This window comes from Coregonus clupeaformis, chromosome 1 (assembly GCF_020615455.1).
Source record: "Coregonus clupeaformis isolate EN_2021a chromosome 1, ASM2061545v1, whole genome shotgun sequence".
In the NCBI taxonomy this organism is placed as follows: domain Eukaryota; kingdom Metazoa; phylum Chordata; class Actinopteri; order Salmoniformes; family Salmonidae; genus Coregonus; species Coregonus clupeaformis.
The window spans coordinates 79459479-79478958 of NC_059192.1; the positions used below are offsets into that span (position 1 = coordinate 79459479).

The window sequence follows — 19480 nt, forward strand, 5'->3', positions numbered from 1 at the left end:
ACAGAGAGGGGGATAAGGAGAAAAAGTGAGGTGAAGAAAAAGATACAGAAGGAGGTTTGAGAGAGAAAGAAAGAGAAAAAGGGAATGGAGAAAAAGAGTTTGAGCGGGAGAGAGATAAAGAGAAAAGGGAAAGAGAGGGAGAGAAACAGAGAGATGTTGAGAGGGAGAGAAAGAGAAAAAATAGAGAGGTTAAGAGGGACAGAAATAGAGGGAAATAAAAAAAGAGACATCTCAGCTCTTACCTCAGATGAACTGGTGTCCATAGTGTTTACTGGGACTGAGGGACAACATGGACTCTGTTGCTAAACAACTGAAGGCTGAGGCTATTCCCATGGACCAAGCATAGCTAGGACACACACATACATGCACACACACACACACACACACACAAACACCAGCACACACACACACACGTAAACACGCACACACGTAAACACGCACACACATACACACACACACACACAAACACACACACACAATATATATAAGCAACAGCCTGTCACAATAAATCAATCTTTCAAGTAATAACATTTTATTTATCTTCCAGTGACAGTTCAAACTTTTAAGGCTCACATCAATAATAATAATCTTGGTGAAAATTAAATACATAACTCTGACTGATAAATACTAAATAGGATTATGCAAATACATAAATAGGATTCTCTAAATACATAAACAGTATTAAGTTAAGTTCCAAGAACCTATTTTTCTCGTTGCAGCAGACGTGAGTCGTGTGAACTCTTTGGAGATCCCTGTTATATACCTTATACAAGGAAGAAACTCTTTCAGCAGTCAGACTCAACAGCCTTAACCTGGGTCGTATTCATTAGAGAATAATCGTTTGCAACGAAGAAAAAAAACAAGTGTTTCTAAGGTAGTCCCTCCCTGTTTGGTGCCTAAGGAACACAAGCCAGAGGACCTGACTGTTTCTTTATTTAACACCATGCTACACTGTTGCATTGCCAGCAACAGTAAGACAATGACAAGTTGACTGAAGCAGAAACAGAACTCAGCCTACTCAACATTACAAAACATCAGGGCGTGTTCATTGGGGCAAGCAACGGAAAACATTTGAAAATGTTTTGCAATGGAAAATGTGTGTTTCTTATTCGACACGTCAAGGTAGATCCTCCCTTTTTTTGTCTGCTTTCTCCTGTTTCGAGCCTAATGAACACGACCCTACTTTATAGGAAGACTGGATTATCACTCACTTTCACAGGTTTACATATCAGAACATACATGTGTATTCACAAGCATACCATTTGTCCACATACAGTACATACATATATGATATTTGAACATATACAATACATCTTAACTTGGTCATCACCACATGTTTTATGGGTTCCAGTTAGCAAGCTTACAGTGGCCTATGAGCGGACTGACATCTGCAAATTCAGCATTCCATCACATTTACAAAAGGCAAACGACATAACAACTGTTGGGGCTCTATTCAATCTGTATCGCTGAAGCGTTACAGATTGCACGATAGAAATGTCAAGGTAATTTCCCATTGAGACGTCATATACAGTGTTTACCGTGAATGCAGTCTCTGCTAACATGAGAACATTGGCTTTAAATTTCAATCACGCTTTAACGCTGAACGCGATATGGATTGAATAGAGAGAGCACGAGTACATCCTCTTCTCTCAATATATACAGTTTTAAGTGTTTTCGTCTCTCTCAGTATGCTACATTCCCATTGCTGGCTCAATAAAGATGCTACACAAAACTATAACATGCTGTCAGTCAATACAGTATGTATGCATATCTTCTCTTTTATATATTTGGCACCTTCCACTCCTCCTCCCCTGAGTATCCTTCTCATCATCATCAAATATTTACACAAAAACAAGACTTGGTCACTCGACTGGATGACGGCACTTTTACAGAGTAGATACTAAATGGCCATGGTAGAAACAAAAATGGCAGCATCATTCAAATTGATGGGCAAATGTTTTTGATTAGTGGTAAAGCACCATATATTTCTGTATTTTTCTAGCATGGCCAGATAGTGACAACAGAGTCTACACATACAAAAGTTCAAAGGTTATTTAGATGTCCACTGATTGGTTCATATACATGTCCATAGAGCCCACCGGTTGGCTCGTTGGCAGTGTTAGTCTTTGTATTGGTCAGTCAGCCCCAGGTCGGGTAACCAGTTCACAGGGATGAAACATGAAGGCATTAAAATCATAGGAGGCTGGTCAGAGAGCAGATTTAGGAGGTATCGAAGCACAGGAGGCTGCACAACAAGCATGGCCAAACTGATATGTGTGGAGATTTAGAGGGTGTGCGCTGGCTGGTTGCTGGGTGGGTGAACTGATCTAAGTGCAGATTGAGAAGAAGCATGTCTGATTGTTGGGTGGATTTGGCTAGAGGTTGTTCTTAGGCACATATTTAGAATCAGATTACTCTTCCTCGATCCTAACCGTGACCAACATTAGTAAATCACAAAACTGACCTTAGATCTGTGTCTTAGGGTAACTTGGTGGTAGCACTCCCTCAGACCCCACACTAGAGGGTGATATAACTGTGCGTCAAATAAAAAGGGAAAATGAAAAACAATAGTGAAATGGGTGGATGACGATGTGAGACAGAAACTGAGACCACCTGCATGTCCATAGAGATTTCTTTAGGAGACATGTGATTATGATTTGTAATACTATTCCTGTCATCTCTGTGTTTAGCTCTTGTACAGCAGTGTTCCAGAGATTCAAAATTGCAATGTGTGTGAGTATGTGTGTGTTTGAGAGAGAGAGATAAAGAGAGAGTGAGAGAGAGAGAGAGAGAGAGAGAGAGAGAGAGAGAGAGAGAGAGAGAGAGAGAGAGAGAGAGAGAGAGAGCAACTACATTATGTGCAGGGTCAATGGACTCAGCCACTTGTTTTGAAGTCCCATTGTGTGGTTTGATAACACAGAAGTTACACCCATGGCAATATTGCTTTATGTTCTTTTATCCATCTCTATGGTTGACTGTGATAGCCAAGGGTCCATAGAGGAAAACCCAGTCAGACCCAGCTGGCATAGAGAAATGTAATCAATCTCCACTTTACTCCTATTCAACTGATCTCTCTCTCCCATAGAGAGGCAGTCAGTTATGTCCACTGTGAGAAAGGCTAAATTATCCCTCTCTCTTTGTGTGTATGTGTGTGTGTGTTTGTGTATCTTTGAGAGAGAAAGTGTGTGTGCGCATGTATGAGTGAATGTGAGAGTGCGTGCGTGGTGAGAATCCTCCCACACACACACACTAGGGGCGGTCATTATTGCCACCCATTTGTCCATATACAGAGAGACTGGAGAACCAGAGAGTAATCGTTATCCAGCTGTAGTGTTAAAACTACACTGAGTCAATCCTCTGTGAACCACATCTGTCTAAGTAAACTTTATATAGGCCTCGTTTGGAGCGACGAACAATCTGCAAATTAGCCAGGCAGTTTAGCAGTGCTACAGGCCAGGGCAGGGACTAGCACGGCTTTATTAAAGGGATGGTGGTTTGTGATCCCAATGAGCTGAGACCACAGAGAACACTGCTTGGCTGTGTGTGTAGGAGAAAGGGAGGGGGAGAAGGAGAGAGAGAGAGAGAGAGAGAGAGAGAGTACGTGCCTGTGTGTGTGTGTGCGTGTGTGTGTGTGTGTATGTGACCTGAGACCACCTGGTCCGACTGGATATGTGGCTGCCAGGACATTGTGTGCAGGAACGCAAGGCCAGTCGCCACAGGTGTGTGTGTGTGTGTGTGTGTATGTGTATGTCTGCATATGTTTGCGCATTTGCCTGTGTGTATGAGCCTGTGTGTTTGCACATGCGGCTGCGTGTATGTATGTAACCTCCAGCTGCGATGTGGATCATCAGCACCCAATGCTCTGAATGAGCATGGATAAATAATCCAGTGTTTCAGTTTGAAGTCCCGGACAGATACATGTCAAATGACCCAGGAGAACTACCAGTTGTACACACACACACACACATTGAAAGCTGAAGCAATAGGTACAAATAGAACAGGGCAGGACATGTCATCATTCACAATGCACTGACCTCGTTCTCGCACTGCCTGAAATTAAGTGTATTTTCCAGAGCATTACCAGTAAGTGTGCCATTGTCAGCATTCAACGTGATAGTTATACTACTGCTGTAGTTATAATGCTGCTTCAAAATAGTCCATTCTAGTGATAACAGTTGGTTTTTGCTGCTCATGATTGAATGTGGGCTTATAGAAGCCAATGCAACTGAGGATGACAGTGATGTATTGGCTATGGCATAACGGTTATAATTAAACTCATGGAAACACAGGGAATGGTGACAAAGTAGAATGATAATGGGTAAATGAGTAGGTCAAATCAAATCAAATGTATTTGTCACATGCGCCGAATACAACAGGTGTAGACCTTACCGTGAGATGGTTGGGAAAGTGTATAGAAATATGAGTGTAAGCATACTGTCAGATACTCAAATATGTGTGTTTAGAGTGTTTAACACACCAAGTTGTGTGTGTGCCTGCTTGAACACTATATCATTGCATGTGTCAGCTCCTGGCCTCATGGTACTTCAGTTGCCTGTTGAGAGTAGCCTACACATCCTGGCCTTTCTCTCTCCCCTTCCTGGCTCAGAACTATAGATAGTATATACAATCAATATCTACTTCCTGTAGATACTATACTCATAACTAGAGATAGTATATTGATTACATATACATCTATATTCAGAAGCGTGTGCTCTCATGTTTCAGCATGCGGATGTTGGTGAGGGATCCGCTGCCTCTGTGGTGGTGGTGTTGGTACCCATATCCCTGGTGCTGTTCCTCCAGTCACCGCTGGCTGATTCCAGATGACACATTGCTGCTGGGGCTAGAGCCACTCGAACCGCGGTCTTCAAACACACTCACCTCAATCTGGAGCATGCAGGGGTTAAGGAGTGTAGAACTGGGAGGAAAGGTGGTAATATATGTACACACAGATAGGGGATAAGGGGTATACTCTAGGCCAGGGGTAGATTCAGCCTTGGGACTATTTTTTTCGGATCGAATGGTCGGGAGGCCCGGAAAATAATAATAATAATTTGTACACCGTGTAGCTCAGTTGGTAGAGCATGGCGTTTGCAACGCCAGGGTTGTGGGTTCGATTCCCACGGGGGGCCAGTATAAAAAAATATGACTAAAATGTGAATGTACACTGTATATTGCCCAAAACTAAGCCAAAAAAGAGATTGATTGTATTTTTTAAAAACTATAATTTCATACCTTGATTACATTGAGACATGATCACATATGTCTCTTTTTTCTTGTGGGAATTTATTGGGAACAGATTTCCTAAATTATATATATTTTTGCTGTATTCTTTTTTTATACGTTTTTTTATTTTTTATACCCGTAGACTGCCACTAAAAATTAAAATAACAGTAAGAAATAGATACAGAGTTTAAGTAATAATAAATTCAGTACAAACAGGAAAAGAAAACAACAAAAAAGTGGGCCTCCACCCCCAAACTCCCATCCCATTCCCCCAATCCCACCCAGCCAACATGTCTCCACCCCCAAACTCCCATCCCATTCCCCCAACCCCACCCAGCCAACATGTCTCCACCCCCAAACTCCCATCCTATTCCCCCAAACCCAGCAGACTGTCAACCAATTGTGTTCACGTTGTCATGCTGCGTCATGCAGTTGCAAAGCTAATCGTCACGCAATCCCTTCTCAAAGTCACTGTATGTCGAGAAACTTGCTTATTTTCCTCGAAAGTACGTAATGTCATGATTCTAAAGCTATACGATACTACAGATAACATGTTAATTATCTCACATCTCGGAAAATATTTGTAATGTTGTACTTCTTGTTGACCCTGAAGAAGGCACAGTGATGCCGAAACGTTGGTGGTTTCTTACCCAATAAATTACTGGGAGTTTATACATAGAGTGTGCGACTCTCTTTATTTGTTTTTGTAGCTTACAGTTTATTCACCGTTATCAGCACCTCTACACTAAATAATGTTCTCTGGGTGTGCACCAACTCATGCTTTTTATTGTACTTCTTGTTGACGAAATTAGTGCTAATGTTGGGTTTTTGAGCTAGCGCCCAATAGACTCCCATTCACTCCTTGAAGGAGAGCGCTCCTTGTCCCAAAATCGCCCAGAATGTACCGCGTGGCCCATTGATGTACCATGGGCAATGTTTCCCATCTCCTCAAAACTATATCTGCGATTGAGAATGTTAAGACTCCACTCTGTGAGGCACATCCATCTGCAGGTTGAACATGGTGAGATTGTAGACTACTAAATTGATAGTGCAGTTTGTTTAGGCAATTTTAGAGCTAACTAGCTACGTTACATGCTGATATTGTCTTTGGTATTATTGTGGGTAGCTATGTTTGCTAGCTATCTACCTAGCTAGCCAGCCAGCCCACAGAGAGAGCAATGAATTGTGGATTTTGTAGTCGACTTGAGCTGCAACAGATTTCCACAACGATTTTCCATGTTGCTATCAACCTTATTATAACGCCAAAATGAAACATTTGTTCACAAAAAATAATGTTCTTAGTGTTATTTAACACTGTAAATTAAAGGAATGAGTCGTTTTGGGTGGATTTTTTTTGTAACGATCCCGGCAGTCTGAGTCGGGTCCTGTCTGTGGACTAGTTTTTCTGCTCGTGATCTCCAGTTTCCCGAGGGTTCTGGAACGCTCCGGGGAGCTCTCTTGATTTCCGCACCTGCATCCCATCAGCAATCTGCACACCTGGTCCTGATCATCACCCTTCTTAGGCTCTGGCCTAACATCCATTCCCTGCCGGATCGTTAGCCATGAACATCCCTCGTCCGGAACCTTCATCCACCCTCTGCCTGGTGGTCGGCGGCTGCCGAGCCATGATCGGATCAACCACTGCACCCCCAACAACTAATCAACGCCGCCCGCTCTGTTCCCTGGATTATTCAGCACCACTCTTGAACTTGTAAATAAACACTCACCTTCGTTTCACTTACCTTGTCCTGGTCTGCTTCTGGGTTCTGGCTTTGTAACTCGTGACAGAACGATCCGGCCAGTAATGAACCCAGCGGACCTGGACTCTGTTCGCCATGCCATTACCCATCAGGAGAAGATGTTGGGCCATCATAGCACGGAGCTACAGGAGATCGCGTTGGCAGTTCGGAACCTTTCTACCGGTCTGACGGAGGTCCAGAACCAGCGAAGTTTCCGGTGGAGGATCCACTACCGGTTTCACCCATCTCGCCTGCCGCGTCTGGAGCGGTGTCCTTCCGTGAGCCCAAGGTTCCGACGCCGGATAAATATGAGGGGGAGCTGGGAAGATGCCGTTCTTTCCTTATGCAGTGTGGGTTAGTGTTCGATCTACAGCCCTACTCTTATGCCACAGACAAGGCTAGGATAGCCTTTGTGATTGAGTTGCTGCGTGGTCGAGCGCTGGAGTGGGCTTCAGCCGTTTGGGAACGACAAGACCCCTGCATGGCTTCATACCCGGGGTTCACGGCCGAGCTGAGGAAGCTTTTCGACCATTCCGTCCGAGGGAGGGACGCAGCTAGGCGCCTGTTTTCGCTTCACCAAGGAACTCGCAGCGTGGCCGACTTCGTGATCGAGTTCAAGACGTTGGCTGTGGAGAGTGGGTGGAATGAGGAGTCTCTGCAAGCGGCCTTCTACCAGGGTCTGTCGGAGCAGCTCAAGGATGAGTTGATCTCCTATCCGGAGCCTAGTGACCTGGACAGCTTGGTAGCCTTGTCTATTCGGGTGGATAATCGAGTCCGAGAGCGAAGGAGGGAGAAGCAATGGGGTCCGTCCAATCGATCAGCTTCTCAGGTTCCAGTCGGGTCGGGGATTGGACCAGAATACGCCGATCATCGTCCACCACACAGGATTAGTGGAGAGGTCCTGTCTCCCGATTCGAACCAATGCAAGTAGGGCGGCACGGGTTAACCAAGGAGGAACGCCAACTCAGACGCAGGACTAACTGTTGCCTCTACTGTGGTGGTTCGGGACATTACCTCGCCACCTGTTCCCGGCGGTCGTCAAACTGCGCGGCTCGCTAAAGTTGGGAGGACTTTTAGCGAGCCAGTTTCGACCTCTCAATACCTCTGTCAGACCCCGTTTCCCGGCTACCCTTGTGAACAGGAATCAGAGCTTAGCGATTAACGCTTTTATCGATTCAGGTGCCGATGGAAGCTTTCTTGATGCCGAGTTGGTGGAGCAGCTGGGGCTTTCCAAGGAGCAATTGCCGGAAGCCATTGAAGCGACCACTCTGAACGGCAGTAGGCTGGCACGTATCACGATGAGGACTGAACCGGTTAAGATGCTGTTGTCGGGGGAATCATTCGGAGATGATTTCATTCTTCATTCTGCCGTCTTCCCATGTTCCTCTGGTCCTTGGATACCCCTGGCTGAAGGAACACAATCCCACGTTCGATTGGGTGACGGGCAAGGTAACGAGTTGGAGCCTTGATTGTCATGCTAACTGTCTCAAGACTGCCTGTCCCCATTCGGTTCCCAGTCAGGTGATTGAGGCTAAACCCCCAGATTTGTCCCTGGTTCCCGAGACATATCACGATTTGGGGGAAGTGTTCAGTAAGCAGAAGGCTCTGTCACTCCCTCCCCCACCCGACCATATGATTGTGCCATCAACCTGTTCCCTGGAGCTGTCTACCCCAAGGGAAGGTTATACAGTATCTCCCGCCCTGAACGTGAGGCTTTGGAGACCTACATCAAGGAGTCCCTAGCTGCTGGTCTCGTTCGGCCCTCGTCATCACCCCTGGGGGGCAGGATTCTTCTTTGTGGGTAAGAAGGATGGCTCTCTTCGACCGTGTATTGATTATCGGGGGTTGAATGACATCACGGTCAAGAACAAGTATCCCCTGCCCTTGATGAGTTCTGCCTTCGACTCCTTACAGGGTGCTACGGTGTTCACCAAGCTAGACCTCACGCAATGCGTATCACATGGTCCGGATCAGAGAGGGAGACGAGTGGTTGACGGGTTTCAATACACCGATGGGTCACTTCGAGTATCAGGTGATGCCGTTTGGACTGACCAATGCTCCAGCGGTATTCCAGAGTATGGTGAACGACGTCCTGAGAGATATGATCGGTCTCTTTGTGTTTGTTTATCTGGATGACATTCTGATCTTCTCGAAGGAACCTTCCCGACCACGTCCAGCATGTCCGGCAGGTTCTGCAGCGATTGTTGGAGAATCGCCTGTTCGTGAAGGCCGAGAAGTGCGAGTTTCACGCCCACACGACATCCTTTCTCGGGTACATCATCTCCAGGGGAGAGATTAGGATGGACCAGGAGAAGGTTAGAGCGGTTCTGGAATGGGCCCAGCCCGGTACGAGATTGCAGCTCCAGAGATTTTTGGGGTTTGCGAATTTCTACCGCAGATTCATCCGGGATTACAGCCGTGTGGCCGCTCCGTTAACTGCCTTGACTTCCAGTATCAGGAGCTTCAAGTGGAATCCGGAGGCGGATCGAGCGTTTCTGGATTTGAAGAGGCGATTCACCAACGCACCGATTCTTTCTCAACCGGACACGGCCCGTCAGTTCGCGTTGAAGTGGACGCGTCCTGATGTGGGAGTTGGCGCCATCCTGTCGCAGCGATGCTCCACGGACAGTAAACTCCATCCCTGCGCCTACTACTCGTCGCCTTTCGCCTGCGGAGAGGAATTACGATGTGGGTAACCGGGAGCTTCTCGCGGTGAAACTTGCCTTGGAGGAGTGGCGCCACTGGTTGGAGGGGGCGGAGCAACCGTTTATTGTCTGGACTGACCACAAGAATCTTGCTTACGTGCAATCGGCTAGACGTCTCAACTCCCGTCAGGCCAGGTGGTCGTTGTTTTTCGGACGATTCAATTTTTCCCTGACGTTCCGACCTGGATCTAAGAACGGCAAGGCGGACGCCTTGTCTCGGATGTTCTCCAAGACGGAGGAGAGTGGGTCCAAGACCGAGACAATTCTCCCCCGGAACTGCGTCGTGGGAGCTGTTAGGTGGAAGATTGAGGAGGAGGTGATGGCGGCCCTTCGGACGCAGCCCGGTCCCGGTAACGGTCCACCCGGTCGGTTGTTTGTGCCTGAGTCGGTTCGTCCTGCGGTCCTCAAATGGTCCCACGCCAGCAAGATGGCTTGTCACCCTGGCGTGGCTCGGACGATGGCGCTTCTTCGCAGACGTTTTTGGTGGCCTGCCATGGCCGAGGATACTCGGGGTTATGTTGCTGCCTGTCCAGTGTGTGCGCAGAATAAGAGTACCAATCGGCCCAGCTCTGGACTACTTCACCCCCTTCCTATTCCCCGGCGACCATGGTCGCATCTGGCCCTGGACTTTGTCACTGGGTTGCCCGCTTCTGAGGGGAACACGGTCGTTCTGACTATCGTGGACAGATTCAGCAAGTTCGCCCACTTTGTGCCAATTGCCAAGCTTCCCTCTGCCTCGGAGACGTCCGAGATCCTGGTTAGGGAGGTTTTCAGGGTCCACGGTTTGCCCAGTGATATCGTTTCCGACCGTGGCCCTCAGTTTACCTCTGCTGTCTGGAAGTCCTTCTGTTTGGCCATTGGAGCTACAGTCAGTCTCACATCTGGTTTTCACCCCCAATCTAATGGGCAGGCGGAGAGAGCCAACCAGAAGATGGAATCCACGCTACGCTGCCTGGCCTCTTCCAACCCCACCTCCTGGGTCTCTCAGTTGCCTTGGGTTGAGTATGCCCACAATACTCTCCCCTACATCTGCCACTGGGATGTCTCCCTTCCAGTGCCTGTATGGCTACCAACCTCCCTTGTTCCCTTCTCAGGAGAAGGAGCTCTCAGTGCCTTCTGTTCAGGCCCATATTCGTCGTTGCCACCGGACCTGGCATCGGGCCAGAAAGGCACTCCTTAGAGTTTCGGACCGGTATCAGCTCCAGGCGAATCGTCGCCGGATCCCCGCTCCCACCTATACCATCGGAGATAGGGTCTGGTTGGCCACACGGGATCTTCCTTTACGGACTGAGTCTAGGAAGTTGTTACCGAAGTTCATTGGTCCGTTTGTGGTGGAGAAGGTGATCAATCCGGTGGCAGTTCGACTCAAACTCCCGAGGACGCTCAGAGTCCATCCCACCTTTCATGTCTCCTGCCTCAAGCCTGTTTTCCTCAGTCCTCTGTTGCCTCCTCCGCCTCCTCCTCCTCCTCCTCGGATGATCGGAGGTGGTCCTGCCTACACGGTGCGACGCATCATGGATTCCAGACGGCGGGGCCGGGGTTTCCAGTATCTCGTGGACTGGGAGGGGTATGGTCCTGAAGAGAGGAGTTGGATTCCGCGGCGACAGATCCTAGATGCTGACCTCATCCGTGACTTCTACCGCCTCCATCCTGGCGCTCCGGGAGTCCGCCCGGTGGCGTTGTCGGAGGGGGTACTGTAACGATCCCGGCAGTCTGAGTCGGGTCCTGTCTGTGGACTAGTTTTTCTGCTCGTGATCTCCAGTTTCCCGAGGGTTCTGGAACGCTCCGGGGAGCTCTCTTGATTTCCGCACCTGCATCCCATCAGCAATCTGCACACCTGGTCCTGATCATCACCCTTCTTAGGCTCTGGCCTAACATCCATTCCCTGCCGGATCGTTAGCCATGAACATCCCTCGTCCGGAACCTTCATCCACCCTCTGCCTGGTGGTCGGCGGCTGCCGAGCCATGATCGGATCAACCACTGCACCCCCAACAACTAATCAACGCCGCCCGCTCTGTTCCCTGGATTATTCAGCACCACTCTTGAACTTGTAAATAAACACTCACCTTCGTTTCACTTACCTTGTCCTGGTCTGCTTCTGGGTTCTGGCTTTGTAACTCGTGACATTTTTCTTGAACTTATTCCACATTTGGTTGTGTTACAGCCTGAATTCAAAATGTATTCAATTGATTGTTTTCTCTCACCCATCTACACACAATACCCCATAATAACAAAGTAAAAACATGTTTTTAGAAATTTTAGCAAATGTATTGAAAATGAAATACAGAAATATCTAATTTACATAAGTATTCACACCCCTGAAACAATACATGTTAGAATCACCTTTGGCAGCGATTACAGCTGTGTGTCTTTCTGGGTAAGTCTCTAAGAGCTTTGCAAACCTGGATTGTACAATATTTGCACATAATTATTTTTTTAATTCTTCAAGCTCTGTCAAGTTGGCTGTTGATCATTGGTAGACAGCCATTTTCAAGTCTTGCCATAGATTTTCAAGCCGATTTAAGTGTCGTCTTCGTAAGCAACTCCAGTGTATATTAGGTCTGGTGTTTTAGGTTATTGTCCTGTTGAAAGGTGAATGTCTCCCAGTGTCTTTTGGAAAGCAGACTGAACCAGGTTTTCCTCTAGGATTTTGCCTGTGCTTAGGTCTATTCTGTTTATTTTTATCCCAAAACAACTCTCTAGTCCTTGCCAATGACAAGCATACCCATAACATGATGTATTGTGTTGGATTTGCCCCAAAGATAACACTTTGTATTCAGGACATAAAGTTAATTTCTTTGCCACATTTTTTGCAGTTTTACTTTAGTGCCTTATTGCAAACAGGATGCATGTTTTGGAATATTGTTATTATGTACAGGCTTCCTTCTTTTCACTCTGTCATTTAGATTAGTATTGTGGAGTAACTACAATGTTGTTGATCCATCCTCAGTTTTCTCCTATCACAGCCATTAAACTCTGTAACTGTTTTAAAGTCACCATTGGCCTCATGGTGAAATCCCTGAGCAGTTTCCTTCCTCTCCGGCAACTGAGTTAGGAAGGACGCCTGTATCTTTGTAGTGACTGGGTGTATTGATACACCATCCAAAGTGTAATTAATAACTTCACAATGCTCAAAGGGATATTCAATGTCTGCTTTTTTTTTTTACCCATCTACCAATAGGTGCCCATCTTTGCGAGGTATTGGAAAACCTCCCTTGTCTTTGTGGTTGAATCTTGTTTGAGTGTGTTGGGTACAGAGATGAGGTAGTCATTCAAAAATCATGTTAAACACTATTATTTTATTGTATTCTTTTTTAAAATTTTAGTTAGGGGATAGATCAGCTTTAATATTGCAGATAGATTGTAACTTCCATCTGTCACGATCGTCGTATGGAGTAGACCAAGGCGCAGCGTGTTGAGCGAACATACTTTATTTAATTAAAGTGCACACACGAATAACAAAACAACAAACGATACCGTGACGTCCTAAGTCTAAACACAACCAACTGGAACAAGATCCCACAAACACTAAGGGAAAACCGACAGTTTAAATATGGCTCCCAATCAGAGACAACCAGCCACAGCTGACACTCGTTGCCTCTGATTGGGAGTCACTCAGGCCAACAAAGAAATAAACAAACTAGAACTCCCAACAAAGAAATACATCACATAGAATGAACACACCCTGGCTCAACATATAGAGTCCCAGAGCCAGGGTGTGACACCATCAATGTAATTGTCTGCATCACTTCCAATCCACCATATGTTTTTTTCCCTCGCAAATATATATATGCATATACACTGCTCAAAAAAAGGGAACACTAAAATAACACATCCTAGATCTGAATGAATGAAATAATCTTATTAAATACTTTTTTCTTTACATAGTTGAATGTGCTGACAACAAAATCACACAAAAATTATCAATGGAAATCAAATTTATCAACCCATGGAGGTCTGGATTTGGAGTCACCCTCAAAATTAAAGTGGAAAACCACACTACAGGCTGATCCAACTTTGATGTAATGTCCTTAAAACAAGTCAAAATTAGGCTCAGTAGTGTGTGTGGCCTCCACGTGCCTGTATGACCTCCCTACAATGCCTGGGCATGCTCCTGATGAGGTGGCGGATGGTCTCCCTGAGGGATCTCCTCCCAGACCTGGACTAAAGCATCCGCCAACTCCTGGACAGTCTGTGGTGCAACGTGGCGTTGGTGGATGGAGCGAGACATGATGTCCCAGATGTGCTCAATTGGATTCAGGTCTGGGGAACGGACGGGCCAGTCCATAGCATCAATGCCTTCCTCTTGCAGGAACTGCTGACACACTCCAGCCACAAGAGGTCTAGCATTGTCTTGCATTAGGAGGAACCCAGGGCCAACCGCACCAGCATATGGTCTCACAAGGGGTCTGAGGATTTCATCTCGGTACCTAATGGCAGTCAGGCTACCTCTGGCGAGCACATGGAGGGCTGTGCGGCCCCCCAAAGAAATGCCACCCCACACCATGACTGATCCACCGCCAAACCGGTCATGCTGGAGGATGTTGCAGGCAGCAGAACGTTCTCCACGGCGTCTCCAGACTCTGTCACGTCTGTCACATGTGCTCAGTGTGAACCTGCTTTCATCTGTGAAGAGCACAGGGCGCCAGTGGTGAATTTGCCAATCTTGGTGTTCTCTGGCAAATGCCAAACGTCCTGCACGGTGTTGGGCTGTAAGCACAACCCCCACCTGTGGACGTCGGGCACTCATACCACCCTCATGGAGTCTGTTTCTGACCGTTTGAGCAGACACATGCACATTTGTGGCCTGCTGGAGGTCATTTTGCAGGGCTCTGGCAGTGCTCCTCCTGCTCCTCCTTGCACAAAGGCGGAGGTAGCAGTCCTGCTGCTGGGTTGTTGCCCTCCTAGGGCCTCCTCCACGTCTCCTGATGCACTGGCCTGTCTCCTGGTAGCGCCTCCATGCTCTGGACACTACGCTGACAGACACAGCAAACCTTCTTGCCACAGCTCGCATTGATGTGCCATCCTGGATGAGCTGCACTACCTGAGCCACTTATGTGGGTTGTAGACTCTGTCTCATGCTAACACTAGAGTGAAAGCACCGCCAGCATTCAAAAGTGACCAAAACATCAGCCAGGAAGCATAGGAACTGAGAAGTGGTCTGTGGTCACCACCTGCAAAACCAGTCCTTTATTCGGGGTGTCTTGCTAATTGCCTATAATTTCCACCTGTTGTCTATTCCATTTGCACAACAGCATGTCAAATTTATTGTCAATCAGTGTTGCTTCCTAAGTGGACAGTTTGATTTCACAGAAGTGTGATTGACTTTGAGTTACATTGTGTTGTTTAAGTGTTCCCTTTATTTTTTTGAGCAGTGTATATATACAGTGGGGGAAAAAAGTATTTAGTCAGCCACCAATTGTGCAAGTTCTCCCACTTAAAAAGATGAGAGAGGCCTGTAATTTTCATCATAGGTACACGTCAACTATGACAGACAAATTGAGAAAAAAAAATCCAGAAAATCACATTGTAGGATTTTTAATGAATTTATTTGCAAATTATGGTGGAAAATAAGTATTTGGTCACCTACAAACAAGCAAGATTTCTGGCTCTCACAGACCTGTAACTTCTTCTTTAAGAGGCTCCTCTGTCCTCCACTCGTTACCTGTATTAATGGCACCTGTTTGAACTTGTTATCAGTATAAAAGACACCTGTCCACAACCTCAAACAGTCACACTCCAAACTCCACTATGGCCAAGACCAAAGAGCTGTCAAAGGACACCAGAAACAAAATTGTAGACCTGCACCAGGCTGGGAAGACTGAATCTGCAATAGGTAAGCAGCTTGGTTTGAAGAAATCAACTGTGGGAGCAATTATTAGGAAATGGAAGACATACAAGACCACTGATAATCTCCCTCGATCTGGGGCTCCACGCAAGATCTCAACCCGTGGGGTCAAATTGATCACAAGAACGGTGAGCATAAATCCCAGAACCACACGGGGGACCTAGTGAATGACCTGCAGAGAGCTGGGACCAAAGTAACAAAGCCTACCATCAGTAACACACTACGCCGCCAGGGACTCAAATCCTGCAGTGCCAGACGTGTCCCCCTGCTTAAGCCAGTACATGTCCAGGCCCGTCTGAAGTTTGCTAGAGTGCATTTGGATGATCCAGAAGAGGATTGGGAGAATGTCATATGGTCAGATGAAACCAAAATATAACTTTTTGGTAAAAACTCAACTCGTCGTGTTTGGAGGACAAAGAATGCTGAGTTGCATCCAAAGAACACCATACCTACTGTGAAGCATGGGGGTGGAAACATCATGCTTTGGGGCTGTTTTTCTGCAAAGGTACCAGGACGACTGATCCGTGTAAAGGAAAGAATGAATGGGGCCATGTATCGTGAGATTTTGAGTGAAAACCTCCTTCCATCAGCAAGGGCATTGAAGATGAAACGTGGCTGGGTCTTTCAGCATGACAATGATCCCAAACACACCACCCGGGCAACGAAGGAGTGGCTTCGTAAGAAGCATTTCAAGGTCCTGGAGTGGCCTAGCCAGTCTCCAGATCTCAACCCCATAGAAAATATTTGGAGGGAGTTGAAAGTCCGTGTTGCCCAGCGACAGCCCCCAAAACATCACTGCTCTAGAGGAGATCTGCATGGAGGAATGGGCCAAAATACCAGCAACAGTGTGTGAAAACCTTGTGAAGACTTACAGAAAACATTTGACCTGTGTCATTGCCAACAAAGGGTATATAACAAAGTATTGAGAAACTTTTGTTATTGACCAAATACTTATTTTCCACCATAATTTGCAAATAAATTCATTAAAAATCTTACAATGTGATTTTCTGGAGAAAAAAAATCTCATTTTGTCTGTCATAGTTGACGTGTACCTATGATGAAAATTACAGGCCTCTCTCATCTTTTTAAGTGGGAGAACTTGCACAATTGGTGGCTGACTAAATACTTTTTCCCCCCACTGTACATATACATATATATACAGCTCTGGAAAAAATTAAGTATACCACTGCACATTTTTCTTAAATCAGCATCTCTACATGTATGCCAGCCATTCCATTCCAGTGTCTGTTGAATTCCAACACAGGCACACCTCATTCTACTGAATTAGGTACTGATTTGGTGATCACCTGAACCAAATCTTATTTAACGATGAAAAGTATAAAAACCACTGCTGTGGTCATCACTATCCTCTTGCAATAGGACCAGCTGGATGGCAAAAACAGTGCTAATAGTCCCTCAAAAGTAATATTAATAAAAAAAGAACTATTGACCATGCCAAAAGAGTTGAAAAGTTAAGTTTTGAGTGAGGAAAAAAAGGGTTCAATTCTGGCTTTACTGGCAGAGAGATACAGTGAGTGTCAGGTTGAATCCATTCCTTAAAATGTCAAAGACGGCGGTTCATAAGAACAAGGTCAAGCAGCAGACATTGGGGTCAACAAAGCTGCAGACCGGCAGAGGGCGAAAACGACTCTCTACTGACCGGGATGAATGAACATTCGAAAAACTCATTCGAATGTCACTCAACAACCGTAGGATGACATCAAGTGACCTACAAAAAGAATGGCAAACGGCAGCTGGGGTGAAGTGCACGGCGAGGACGGTTTAAAAATGAACATTAACTTATTTTCTTTGCATTATTCGAGGTCTGACAACACTGCATCTTTTTTGTTATTTTGACCAGTTGTCATTTTCTGCAAATAAATGCTCTAAATGACAATATTTTTATTTGGAATTTGGGAATGTTGTCAGTAGTTTATAGAATAAAACAAAAATGTTAATTTCACCCAAACACATACCTATAAATAGTAAAACCAGAGGAACTTATATTTTTGCAGTGGTCTCTTAATTTTTTCCAGAGCTGTATATATATATATATATATATATATATATATATATATATATATATTGTGATGTCACGAGAGGCTACACAGCTTTCAGCGGGATTGCTCAAGTAGTGCAAGGAGACCAGGTTCAATCAAAACAAGGATTTTATTAAAGGTCTTGGGAAACTAACGAAAGTATAACACAATTCTGTTCTCTTGTGGCTCTTTAAGGGTTAACAGTTCAGGGATGTCTCTTCCACATCCAAAATCATAACTCTCACTCGCTCAAATAACTTTTCCCCAGTCTTACTGTATTCCACGTTGCAGCTAGTGGCCAACCCAGCAAAACGTCCTTCCAAATGTCCCACACGTATTTCCACCGGTGCATATATCCAAAGGTGAGTATTTCCCCAAAGGTAAGTATCTCCAAATCCTTATATTCCTCCTGGAAGTGGACGTGCAGCACTCTTGTCCTCCAGAGAGCCCAGGTTGGAGACTGTGTCTCTTCCCTTCCCAAACCTTCAGCTCATCAGCTCCTCATTTGTTTCAGCTGCGTGGGAAGATTGGCCATAGAGGGGTGGAGTTCCCCGACCATACCAGCAGATGGAGCCATAGCTGTCTGGGTTTGCAGCCACCTCAGGGGGATGTAACGTCCCTCCAGGACACAGCCTCTCGTGACATCACACATCCCCCTCTCGGGACCGACGTCCTCGTCGGGTAAAGGCAGCGAAGAAGGCATCACGCCGGGAGAGGGCGTCCGCATTGCCGTGGTGCTTGCCAGCCCTGTGGACAACAGAAAAGTTAAACGGTTGCAAGCTCAAAAACCATCTGGTTACTCTACTGTTTGATTCCTTGTTCTTGGCCATCCACTGCAGAGGGGCGTGATCAGATACCACCATGAAACGTCGGCCCAGGAGATAGAACCGAAGGGACTCCAGGGCCCAGACTACAGCCAGACATTCTTTCTCCACCGTTGAATAGTTCTTCTCTCTTGGAAGTAACTTTCTGCTTAGGTAGAGAATGGGATGTTCTTCACCGTCATGTGCCTGGGTGAGGACAGCACCCAGACCCACCTCCGAAGCATCCGCTTGGACAATGAATTCCTTCTTGAAGTCTGGTGCCACCAGGATCGGACTGGAGCAGAGTGCTCGCTTCAGGTTGAGGAAAGCCGCCTCCGCCGCGGGGTTCCACTTCACCATTCGTGAGTGGCGTTTGGTCGTCAGCTCCGTCAACGGTGCAGCTATGGTAGCAAAATCTGCAATAAAGCGTCTATAGTAGCCAGCGAGGCCCAAAAATGACCTTACTTGCTTCTTGGTGATGGGCTGCGGCCAGTCCTGTATGGCCCGCAGTTTGGCTTCCTGTGGTTTGACCAACCCCCGCCCAATGGTGTACCCCAGGTAGTTTGTCTCACTGAAGGCCAGCTTGCACTTCTTCGGGTTTGCCGTGAGCCCTGCTTCCCTGAGCGAATCCAGCACCGCTTGTACCCGGGGTATGTGGCTGGCCCAATCCGGACTTTGTATAACCACATCATCCAAATAAGCCGCTGCGTACCTCTTGTGGGGCGCAAGGACTCGATCCATCAGGCGTTGGAACGTGGCAGGTGCCCCGTGGAGACCAAACGGAAGTCGGGTATACTGGTAGAGCCCCTCCGGGGGTGGCAAAGGCTGTCTTCTCCTTAGACGCCGGGGTCAGGGGCACCTGCCAGTAGCCTTTTGTGAGATCAAGAGTGGTTAGGAAACGAGCATGCCCCAAGGAGTCTATTAAATCATCGACACGAGGCATTGGGTATGCATCAAATTCAGACACTTCATTCAACTTTCGATAGTCATTACAAAATCGTACTGAACCGTCTGGCTTGGGAACTAGTACGATGGGACTTGCCCAGGCACTGTGGGACTCTTCGATTACTCCCAACTCCCGCATCTTCCTTACCTCCTTCTGTATAACCACTTTACGAG

At 46.6% G+C, this 19480-nt stretch overlaps 1 protein-coding gene across 1 annotated transcript in view; it reads right to left on the reverse strand.

Moving 5' to 3' along the window:
* Positions 1–2775: 2775 nt before the first annotated feature.
* Positions 2776–19480, reverse strand: part of LOC121574839 (golgin subfamily A member 7B) — a 67822-nt gene continuing 51117 nt past the window's right edge. Inside the window, exon 5 of the mRNA XM_041887466.2 lies at positions 2776–4887. Coding sequence (XP_041743400.2) covers positions 4804–4887 — 84 coding nt within the window. The 3' untranslated portion in view covers positions 2776–4803. The remainder of the gene's footprint in view (positions 4888–19480) is intronic.